Source organism: Clinocottus analis, unplaced genomic scaffold, assembly GCF_023055335.1.
Source record: "Clinocottus analis isolate CAN_PGR_092001 unplaced genomic scaffold, fCliAna1.0.p SCAF_24, whole genome shotgun sequence".
NCBI classification, from domain to species: Eukaryota; Metazoa; Chordata; class Actinopteri; order Perciformes; family Cottidae; genus Clinocottus; species Clinocottus analis.
In genome coordinates, this window is record NW_027175976.1 from 5,174,579 (window position 1) to 5,186,271 (window position 11,693).

General features: G+C 49.5%; 1 protein-coding gene across 1 annotated transcript in view; it reads left to right on the forward strand.

Annotated features, from left to right (window-relative positions):
- Nucleotides 1-11,012, forward strand: part of LOC137793994 (partitioning defective 3 homolog B-like) — a 109,384-nt gene extending 98,372 nt beyond the window's left edge. Inside the window, exon 24 of the mRNA XM_068590502.1 lies at nt 10,318-11,012. Within this exon, the coding sequence (XP_068446603.1) occupies nt 10,318-10,711 (394 nt within the window). The 3' untranslated portion in view covers nt 10,712-11,012. The remainder of the gene's footprint in view (nt 1-10,317) is intronic.
- Nucleotides 11,013-11,693: the final 681 nt, after the last annotated feature.

Sequence of the window (11,693 nt, forward strand, 5' to 3'; positions counted from 1 at the left end):
GAACTGCACATGTTTCTTTCTATTTGCTTAATGTCAAATTATGCACACGCACATTTCCCAGCAGGGCCGCACCACGCATACATCAGTCCAACCACACCGGAGCATTACCTGTTTGTGTGTGTGTGTGTGTGTGTGTGTGTGCGTGCGTGCGTGCCCGCCATCTCTGTGGTGGTTGCTGGCCCCGGCAGCCAAGTGGAGCGGCGTGGCGCGGTGGAAAGCGAGAGGAGGAAATGAGGCAACGAAGGTGGGGGGGGGGCACACCGGGATGGGAGAGGAGGAGAGTGCGAAAAAGAGAACAGTCATTTCACGGGTTATTGCCCCTCCTGATATGACAGGCACCAGGGAGCGCAGACATCGGCACCGGCTCAGGACGAGACACACTGAGAATCTGAGGGGGAGAGAGAGGGAGAGACGGCCCAGCAGCAGAGAGACAGAGAGCCTGGCCAAGTGTAACTGTGGAGACGAACCCTGGAAGGAGACAGACTCGCGTGACCTTTTTAAGAGCTCAAACTATATTTAGGCACCGTATACGGTAAAAAGAAGTCGCGGCGTCCACTTATCGACACTTTCTCTCCGGAAAAATTACGAAGCGGGTCCGGAAAATTGAGAATCCTCTTTGATGCCCGTCAGACCGGCAGGAATGGCGCGTTCTGCATTTTGTTGATGAGATGATGAGTCGACAACAAAAACTGACAATCCATTTCAATCGTTGGAATCTTTTTTGCAAGAAAGAGACCAGACATTCTCCGTCCCAGCACCTCTAGATTGGAGGATGTGAGGATGCGAGGATGCAAGGATGTGAGGATGCGCTGCCTCTTAACATCAAGTGTGGTCCGCGTTCTCGTCCGACAACGTTAACCCTTTCCAGGGCGTGTTCTCAGGTCAAGAAAAGGTCATCGGAAAACACTTTTTAGGTTCAAACTCAAGCCTCCAAACCCACCGATGGGTGCCAATGGACTTTTTAATATGTTTGTATACGATGAGGCAGGAAGATAATAAGTCGAGTTCAAATAATGTTAATTACCTCAAGAAATCTCCTCATTGTTATTTCACTGTGTTCCTCTCCTCTTTGAAGTATTTTTAGGCCCAGGACCCAGAGGATATCCTTCGTTTGAAATGCATAATGCCACAGTTAACATGCTTCTGGGGACATTCGCCTCAGCAGAGCAAGAGCAAAGAAATGGCGGAGAAAAAGTGCCAGATAGAGTTTCAACAGGATTCAGAGTCATGCATTTGTGTTCTTGTTTCTGATGTTCCTGTAAAGATAAATCACGACTCCTCAGTCCCCCCAAAAAAACCTCCTCCAACTCCCCCAGCATAAATACAGAGGCAAGAAGGGGAGACGCAAATCTTTTCTGGGATTTATTCCTTTTTTTTTCTCATCGAGGGGAGGAAAAAAAACAGGAGAGAAAGAGCGAGCAGACAGCAGTGAATTGAATGCATTTTTCAAAGTGGAGCTGAACTTTGTGCAAAATCCCCCCGGGGGCCGCCATTATTGAAAGCCATTTCCTCTCAAAATGAGTGCGGCTCCACCATTGGCCTGGCTCTCATTAGCATACATTTGGCCTGCCTTTGTGTGGAGCCGGCTGGGGCTGCAGCTGGAGGGGTGGGAGTGAAGGAGGTGAGTGTGCGTGCATGTGTGTGTGTGTTTGTGTGTGTCTGTGGATGGATAGTGCAGGAGATTTTGCAAAGCACCTCACAGATGGGAGCAAATGGAGAGTGAGGAGAGGAGAGGTATGAGTCAGACGGATGGGAATGGAATCGTGGCTGAATCAAAGCAGGCAGGCATTTCAATATTTCACTTTCAGTGCTGCAAAGTGTGAACATGTTCATTCCTATTTCCGCTACAAGTATGGTCTATTGTGTGTGTTTTTTGTAGCTTAGAGCAGCGCAGTATATTCCACTTTTCTCGTAGTCGAACAAAAAACGAGTCTGCCACGTCCTCCCTGGTATCGGCTAAACATTTCTCATCCCAGTCCAAAGTGTAGCTGTATCGTCCGGCCTTGGGCGGAGGACAAAGTAGCGGGGACGGACAGGAGAGCACCTCTGCCTGGGACTCCGGCTGCCGAGAGCTGCAGTCTGCGAGAGAGGATTTGGAAGTGGCAGCGTGGAGAGGTTTCCCTCAGGGAAGGTGATAGTGCTACTTTGGCTCTAACCTCCGTCGGCCATTAACGCCGGGGTGCAGCTCAGCCTGCTGAGAGGCTCCACGCTCGGGGGAGCAAGAGGGGGGCACACACACATCACGAGCGGACACACACGGCCATATGGAGAATATTAACATCATTACCAATTCAAAGCAGCAGGTCACGGACGCAGCGACCCAGCCCCGGGTTATCCAATCAGAGCGGCCCCTGACCCCCCCCCCCCCCCCCTCCCTTTCCCCCCTCACTCCTCAAAAGGTGATTGGATTAAGGGGGACGGGATTGGCTCGGCAACGTCGCCGGCCGGGGGCTGATAATTGGCCGATTGATGTGAAGCCGGAGGCCAGTGAGTCAGAGAGCGCGGGGCCTCGAGCGCGGGGCCTCGACCCCGGAGGAAGAAGCTGGCCTCGCGGAGCTCCCGTCACATCTGGACAGTGGAGACGATCCACTGTGGCCCTGATTGGCCTCCGTGTCCGTGGGTTTTGGTTCCCTGTCGCCTCGTTTGCTCCGCCATCAGTCATTTTGAGCAGCCTCTCCGGTTCGTAATTGGTGTGCGTGAGCGCTCAGTGCTTATCAAGCGCCCTCGGCCCCCTCCTTAAGAACCAGAGGAGTTGTGTTGAGCAGGTCGAGTGTCCTCCAATGTGGAGAAGTGTCCCCTTTGAGGACTCTTGCCTGACCTCCCGTTAAAGTGCACACACTTCGACCCACTTCCCAGTCTTACATCCATTTTGTTTTGTCCAGCATCTCAGCTCCTGGACCTTTTGACCCAAGGGCAGTGTCTGCTCAGGCCCTAATGAGCCACGTCCAGGCCGGACACACCATGCATCCAAATATCTCTTCATTAGAATAAAGTAAATCAATAAGAAAAGATGAGAGGAATGTCACAATTGAAAAAAAACCTTCTAAAACGCTGCTATTTCATCACTTATTTCTGCATCACTCCTCCCTCACACGGCTGGCCGTATTTATTGCAAAGGCCTGTTATTATATCGGCGCAGTAACATCGTTTGGCGCTCTCGATGAATCCGGATGGCTTTTTCAAGGTCAGGGGGAGAAGTGATATTTTCTCAGCACTCTCCTGCATCTTTATTAAAAAACAATTGCGCTTCGAGCAGTTTTTTTTCATCAGTGATCAAGTGTTTGCCCGCCCGCTGCTGTCCAGCTGTCGAATGGCTCACTTTAAACTCGCCCAACTCGGTTAGACTTATTGTCTCCGAAACTCATTTTGTTCCTCGGGGTCCCGGAGAGTCTTTAGCCGCAGTCGTTTTTCCACATTTACCCCGTAACAGCTGCTGTCTTCTACGTGATTGGTTTAAACGGTCACGTGACCCCCCCCTCTCCTCCACCTCCCCGTTCTTTTATTGTTAAATAAGCAACCGAAGAGCATCTGAAGCGATGTGCGGATTATTTTGGTTTAATTTCCCGAGAGGGGCCATGACACTTTTCTTATTCGAGGGCCCTTTTATGAAGGAACAGGGTGCTGGTGCGCTGTTTGTCCAGCTAACGGTGTTTGCGCTCAGACACAGCAAAGCGTAATGGAATCAGAAATGAAAAGGCTGAGGCACTATGGGCTCTACCTGTTTACAATAACTTCTCTCTGATTCCATCAATCCTTTTTTTTTTCCGTCTGCATCTCTTTGTGCGCCGCTCCTGGTTATATCCCTTTGTATCTCGTCTCCGTCTCTCGTATCTTCCTCCCTGCTCCACCCCTCCCTCCCACGGCCTCTCGTGTGTGTGTGTGTGTGTGTGTGTGTGTGTGTGTGTGTGTGTGTGTGTGTGTTGGAGAGACGGAATCTCCGCTTTATAAATAAAACAAAGCGTACACACTCCGAGGCCTCGGCGCTCTCCATGAGCTCAGCGAGAAATTCAAAGACTGTTATGTACAAGTCGGCCTGACGTTCAGTCGGCAAATACAGACGGACGGGCAGCTCTGTGGAGGAGACGCAGGAGTCAGCAAGAATTCAAATGCTCCCCTCCTCGCACAGAATCGAACAGAATGGAGCAGAATAGGCCGACGGCGAACTTTGCTTGAACTGCCAGGAACCTGAGAAATTGAATATGATTTGTGGCGAGCCGAAAAGTTTCTGCATTTCCCATCTGCTATCGTCATTAACTGTTGCTGCTTTTCCCATGAAGCACAAGTCTCCGTGACGCGCCTGTTGTTGGAGCGCCGTCCAAGAAGCGAACCCGACCTTTGACCTCCGTGGCAAAGTGCTTTCGAAGCCACCCTGCATGAGAGCAGCAGTTTGACTAATGTAACTCATTAGAATCACATTGAACAACCGGTTATTGATAGCCGTTTGAAGCATGAGATCACCCGAGGTGATGGATGAGTCATTCAGCGTGAGCTTCATGAGAGAGTGCCTTTACTTAGTGTACATACGGGCTGTTTGCCGTCACTCCTCGCCTCCTCATTTCCAAACCCGAAGCTCCCACTTTTCCCGCTGCCACTGACACATTACACGTCCCCCCGTCCCTGCCCGGTATATGGTAGCAGAGAGTGTAAACACGGGCCCATTTAGATGAGGCACGTGCGTCTAGGTGAGAGCCAATTTCCACTGCTGTTGTTGACATAGCCCTGGTTTGATTAGCAGAGCTGCCTCGGCGGAGCCGGACTGGCTAATGGTTCCCTCTGCTGCCGAGCCAGCCGGGTCTGCTCTGTGTCTCTAGCACTCAGCTAGCACAGCCATTAGCGCTATGACTAAGGGCGTGTGTGTGTGTGTGTGTGTGTGTGTGTGTGTGTGTGTGTGTGTGTGTGTGTGTTTGGGACAAGGATGAATTTGGAGAATGTGGAGAATGCATCATCCACTAATGAATATGCCAACTTGCTAAACGCACTGTATTACATCTTTTAAATAAACATTTTTTTATATTAATTGATGACCATGTCTTGGCCTCAGCATCTCATCTAGAAACCACCGACCAGCGGTTTCACTACATTAAATAAATGGATGCATTTCCAGCTACTTTTATTTTTCCTGCAGCGCCGCAGGACACGTGAAACATTTTACCCAGTAAAGAGTGTGTGGATATGCATATGGATGTCTGTGTGTGTGTGTGTGTGTGTGTGTGTGTGTGTGTCTGTGTGTGTGTGTGTGTGTGTGTGTGTGTGTGTGTGTGTGTGTGTGTGTGTGTGTGTAGAGGGGAAAAGTGTTTGGCAGTGATGTGCAGCAGCTGTTTTTTTTTTTCTTTTTTTCTCCTGCAGATTAAAATAATGCATTTTGCATGCACCGCGTGTCTGTTCCTCGTCAGTTGACCAACAGGTGAGCGCAGAGCTGACAGATGTGCGTACATGTGCATACGTTTTGCATCTGTGTCTCCTCACATGAATTAATTACGTGTGCAAATGTAATTTAGGTGAATGCAGTTCAGTGTTTAAGCGTTGGCACTCAATTTTGAATTGCCTGTGTGTGTGTGTGTGTGTGTGTGTGTGTGTGTGTGTGTGTGTGTGTGTGTGTGTGTGTGTGTGTGTGTGTGTGTGTGTGTCAACAAAGGGAGATAAACAGTGATACAAACATCCTTAAACTTTGCTCCAAACACCGCAGACCTCCAGGCATCTGTTTGTGGCCTCCGTGCTGCACCATACTGGGAAAGTAGTTAATTGTTCTGCTATTCACAGGCACCTGTTTTTGGTCAACATCTTCCTTCCTGTTGCCAAAACGTGTTTTTCCTCCCGTTCTTCGGTCATTTTCAGTCCGTGGTTTTGATGCATTGTGGTTCGCTGAGCACGCAGAGCCTGCGAACTCTTCTCTTGCCGATTTAATCAGGGAAAATGAAAGGTGTTAGAGTGAATCCACACATAGGCGCAGCGCTGAACGCTGTACAATGTACAGAACATCTATATATATCTATAATTAGCAAAGACTCTACCTTGATGATACAAGCGTGTCTTAACTTTATTAACAGTCTGCTTAATATGATTCAGTAAATCTTCCCGGGATGTTATCTGCAGAGTCCCACATTTCTAACTACTCTGAAATCGGGTCTTGTTTTTTCTTTAGATACAAACACATCTACATAAAATGTTGAAAGATTCGAGCAAGCATGTCCCTTGACCTTTCTGAATGTAAAATGTGGGAACACACAAAGCTGTTGGCGTGTGTTTTTTCATGCAAGTCTGACAGAGACACATGGGTGTTTTCCAGCTGTTTAGGACCGGGGGTATTGGGGCGACCAGAATGGTGAGTGTGGGGGTCTAATAGGCAGTTGGGAGCAGGAAGGGGGGGTAACTCATTTCCTCCTTCCGTTTCCTAGAGGCAGGTGCAAGGTATCCCCCCCTCTCCCATCCCCCATGCCACCACCATACACACACATTCTTCACTGTCATAAGGCGGAAGCTACACACACTCACGGTCCCAGATGGATGCGCACCCCCCCTCCTCCCTCCCCTCCCTTTCGCTGTTGTAATCACGCACACTCCCGAGTCCCGACCCACATCCACGAGCCCGCAACATGAGCCTGGATGTAATATTCCGTCGGCGCCGCGCTCTCGGAGGGTGGCCGTGAGCGTGCTACACGGCGCCGATGTTCTCCAAGTGTGAGTCACATGTATTACACGGTGTGTCATTACAGCGCTCCACTCTGGTTGCTCCCCGCGGTTCACATCACACCCTGCTGCAGCGCTCCACGGAGACCTCGGAGGGACGGGCGAGTCTACATCTGTCCTCTCTGCCCGGCTCCTCTCCTTCATTATTCTGTCTTCGCGCCGTCTCCTTTTCCCGTTTCCTTGTTTTTTTTGTGGCTGTAAAATGTGAGCGTGAATGAGCTCTTCCTACTAATGTCGTCCCTTCCGGCACTGTCTGTGTCTACATTGCTGCAAATAGCCACTTTGTTTATGATATTACATATTTGATAATAACATGGAGAGAAATAACAACCAACCACGAACCAATTCCTTTGTTTAAAGTCACTCCATTGTCCTTTTCTGACTTTGATTCAAGCCGCTTTGTTTCTTTCCACATGGCTCCTGGAAACATCTCATTTGCATTTGATTTCTTTATTCTTCTCTTTTTTAAATGTTATTTTTATTTTGACATTTTCAAACGTGTGCGTAAAAAAGGGTCTCGACAGCCGAGCGAAAACACACCTCGTGTCTGCACGTCTCCCGTTGTCAGAAGCTCTTTTCAAGACGGATTAGCGGCGCTCCTTTAATTGTCATTGCCGACGCCGAGCGCCATTGTGTTTTCGGCATGTTTGGCATGAAAATCAAAAACTCCGGAGGGAATTTCCACCCCGTCCTGAAACTGTTACTCACTCGCTGTGTTTTTAGTGTCAGACTGTGAGACCCACGCACAACATATTTGACTTCAAGTTTAGTAATCAGAGGACGTCTTAAGTTACTTTTTTTGGTGTGTAAATGTTTGTATTTCTGTTCCGTTCTCACGCTTCCTCTCTTTCGCATACTCGCATAGATGAAGTCACGCAACTCACCACGTAAACAAGAGACCTCGCTCTGACACTTGGCATATACAAACACACTCTTTTCCTCCGGCTCTCTTGCTGGCCGAGGCGCACACGTACTCGCTCGACGCGGTCTGGGGACGTTCCAGGTTAGCGGAGCCCGTTCCTTCTTCTCCACCCGGCTGGAGCCAGCTGTGTGACCCGGGGATGAGGGACTCTCTGTGGGTCACTGAGGCCCGCGGACCCCCTTAATCCCCCCAGCTGCTTGACCGCACACACAGATGGACAAATGCTATGAACCACGATGTGTCAGGAATCTCCCCGTGTTTGCTTCGGTGCAATGATGCTACAATAATATCACAAATGATACATTTTTGATGAAATAAGGGTTAAATCATCACAAAAGGATACTTACTTGACCCCGCTCTGAAGAAACATAAGTACTCCCATACGAGCAGACAAAAGGCAACCCCATCACAGCCACTGGTGCGATTCTGCGAGGCCGTTTCATGCCGGGGTCAAAGGTCACCTAGACCTGTGTGCCACGCCACCACAGGAATGTGCCCTGCTTAATTAATCCCCGAGTCATTCAGAAAAGGAAATCTAATGTTAAACTGGTGCGTTTGCTTAGTTTGACTAATTATTATTGAATAATCAGGAACATTTGTTAATTAGTTTGAACAGTCTGTGATTGACCTTTCGTTTTTGCTCCGTAAATCTCACATTTTAAATCACTGCAGCTCTCACTTTGCTGCCGTTGCTACATCTGAGAAGCCCCAAAAAAGCGGCACGCACGAGTGGGGATAGCAAGAGGAGAGGTCAGAGAGGTGATGTGCAAGGAGAGGAAGATGAATATTGATGTGGAAAAATAGGTGGAAATTGTAGATCTGGAGGAGGAGGGGTTAAGGAGAGTGATGAGAGAAGAATGGGGAAGCCAGCAGAGGTTCCTGCCTGTTTGGGTGGCCCTGAGACGGGTTGAGGACCCAGGTGCTCCCCCTCCCTCCACCCTTACATCCCTCCCTCCCTCCATCCTTTCTTTCCTTTCCTCTTTACCTCCCCTGGTGGCCTTCGCCGTTTAATCTGGATTAATGAGGAGGTTGACCTTCGTCTCTCTTCTTCTCTCCGGCGTTTGTTTCACTCCTCGGCGAGCTTTAGGTGGAGGGATATGTTGATCTCACCCAGACCCGCTCCACATCTGCTGCTGTCTCCTCACATCATAATTCCATATGAACTCTCTCTCTCTGCGCTCTTTTTTTTAAGGCTTCCTTCCCTTATCGCCAGCCTTGTCATGCATGTGTGTGTGAGTGTGTGTGTGTGTGTGTGCGCGGCTCCGTCTCTGCTGACTGACAAGGCTGTGCTGTTTTTTCTTGGGACCACCTGTGTTTCCTACCCCTCCCCATCTCCCAGACCCCCTCCCCGCTCTGTTTGGGTGGTCATGCCAGAAAGCACACTCCGCCGATATGTGGGACACACATATATAGAAATCCACGTCAGCACAGTCCACGAATATCCTCCAGGGAAGTCCTCTTATGCACAAGCTGTGTGCGACCTAATCTGTGGTGAGTGAGTCATTCTAATTGGCCAGTCAACAGGTGCTGAGCTCCACTCGGGGGACTGGACAGAGGAGACGCCGGGATATGAATGCAGGACAAGGGAGAGGCTCAGCTCAAGGCTTCTGTATAATAAGTACAGTGGGAGCCATTGTTGAAGGGTGGGAAGTAAATGTCCAAATCTGTTCTGCAGCTCTCTGCTGCTGATTGATGGCGTTCAATAGTTTTAACTGCGGCTCTGGTGAATGAAGGCTGTGCTCAGACCCTCAATAGAAACTGCTCTGATTGCACGAAAAGTGGTTGCAGTTGGTGCACATGAAGTTGTAGAATACCTGGTTACTAATCCCAACAACGGGAGATAGAGGAAGAAATGACTGCAGACAGACCGCTGCACGTGTATTGAATGTGACCTTTACGACTATATATGGCCAAAAAGAGACGGCGATGTGGCTTGTGTAGTGCCCAACGTGATCATTTACGATGTTCACAGGGCTCATTGTCGATCACCACTTTTATAAATAGGAGAGTTTCCCTTACAGCTCGGCCGATGAAGACCTGACTTTTAGATTTGCTTACTTGCGAGACATGCGTGTCGCTCGGCACTGGAAACAGCACATAAGATGGAAAACATTCAAGTGGGACTGAAAGGTGAGCAGCCCTCCCTCTCTTTCTCTCTCTCTCTCTCTCTCTCTTACCTTCTCTCCAATTCTCTCTCTTCCTCCGTCTCTCTCTCTCTCTGCGTCTCCTTCCGTCTCCCCGAGGTCCGCGTGTCGCCTTACCCAAGGGTTTAGCCCCTAATCACCCAGAGCTAGTGGGAGGGAACCGGAGACTTCCAGCTGGCTGCCTCGTTACTGCAGACCCCTCGGGACACACACATTCCTGCACACTCCAGCTAAACACACACACAACACACACGACCTCATATATGCTTACCAAGGCATTTGCTGTTATCTCTTGGCATCTCTCCATCCACGTCCCCCCCCCCCCCCCCCCCCCCCCCCCCCCCCCACTCCCACAACCCAATCCTGCCAAGGCCACGGCCTCACCACGTAAACTGAATAACAGGAGGGGGCTTACTGCAAGGGAGGGCCAAAGCACTGGCACGTCCTCTCCTCCAAACCAGTTCAAACCAGTGTTAAATAGTGTCTTCCTCTATGCACTAAAGCATACATAAATAGGCTTTTTATACATATAACATGCCTGTTCTGATTTTTCCAATCTTTCAGGAGGGATCCATATGATTACCCCACCCACTCCAGACCCGGCCCAAGAGACCCACCCTACCCCGTCTTGCAGTCCCATCAGCCGGCCGACAACCAGCGCTACTACCCCCCGTTCTCCGGCGCGGGTCAGCAGCAGCAGCAGCAGCAGCAGCAGCACCGCGCCGCAGTGAGGCAGGACGTGCCCCCGTCTCCCACCGCGGGCCGCAGGGGGCGGCACTACTACGAAGCCGTCGGCGGGCGCGGAGACGGCCAGCGGCAGGCCAGCCCGGCCCGCTACATCGGCCCGGAGAGCTACCCCGACGCCAGGGAGCGCTACACCAGCCCCGACCGCTACGGCTACGGGGACGAAAGACAGCCCGACCCCAGGAGGAAGAACCCCCTGATAGGTGCGGTGTGAAGAAAGAAGGAACAGTGGTACTCCGGTGTGACGGACCCCTCACGCAAATAATCTAAATAACTCCCAAATTCATGCGTTTCCATGTTTGTGAAACATAATATCAGCTGTCGGGGCTACCAGTGTGGATAAGTGAGATTTGGCCATATTAACTCATCTGATCAGGAACCCTGAAAGCTTTAAGTGACAAGCTGGGAGGCTAAAAAAAGGCTTATTGTCAGAACCATCTGGTCATAACTCTCTCCACAGGCCAGGACAGATTTAACAAGCGGTGTGTGTGTGTGTGTGTGTGTGTGTGTGTGTGTGTGTGTGTGTGTGTGTGTGTGTGTGTGTGTGTGCATGTGCGTGTGTGTGCGTGGGTACATGTTTGCAACCGCGTGTGTATACACGCAAATGTGCCGATGTTTATATCACCATTGTTTTTGACAGTTTTTTATGATGTTGATTTGAAATTGAGGGCAATTAAGTGAATGACAAAGATATAGAGAGTAAACTATTTTCCAGCATTTTGCACAAGCTGATCAAACTGAAGGAAATAAAGAACCTTGACCAACCGGGTCAGGAGACACAGGAAGTGGAACTGGACAAACAGGAAAAGGAAGCAACTGCCCCTCAGAGTACTTGTCCTTGATGTTTTGTCTCTCGGACTTCCTTTCCATCCGGCTGTAACACTTAGATATTTGTACTTTTGCCTTTGATTATTTGGATGAGAATTTTGCTAATATATTTACTGAAGATTAGTCAGATGTATAAATGCCTTGCATATGAATTTATTTGTGATATTTTGGTGGTGTTTCTAATGAAAATGTATAAATGTTGATCCACACACAGATTACAGATTATAAAAGTGTTCACACACGGTGCAGCTAATAAAGAGCTTAATACAATATTGTTATCTTTTGACATGTCACTGCTTTCAGCCACTGCTCTGATTGGATTCAAACAGGCTGTCCAATAAATGCATGATTTCCTTTTTTTTAATACA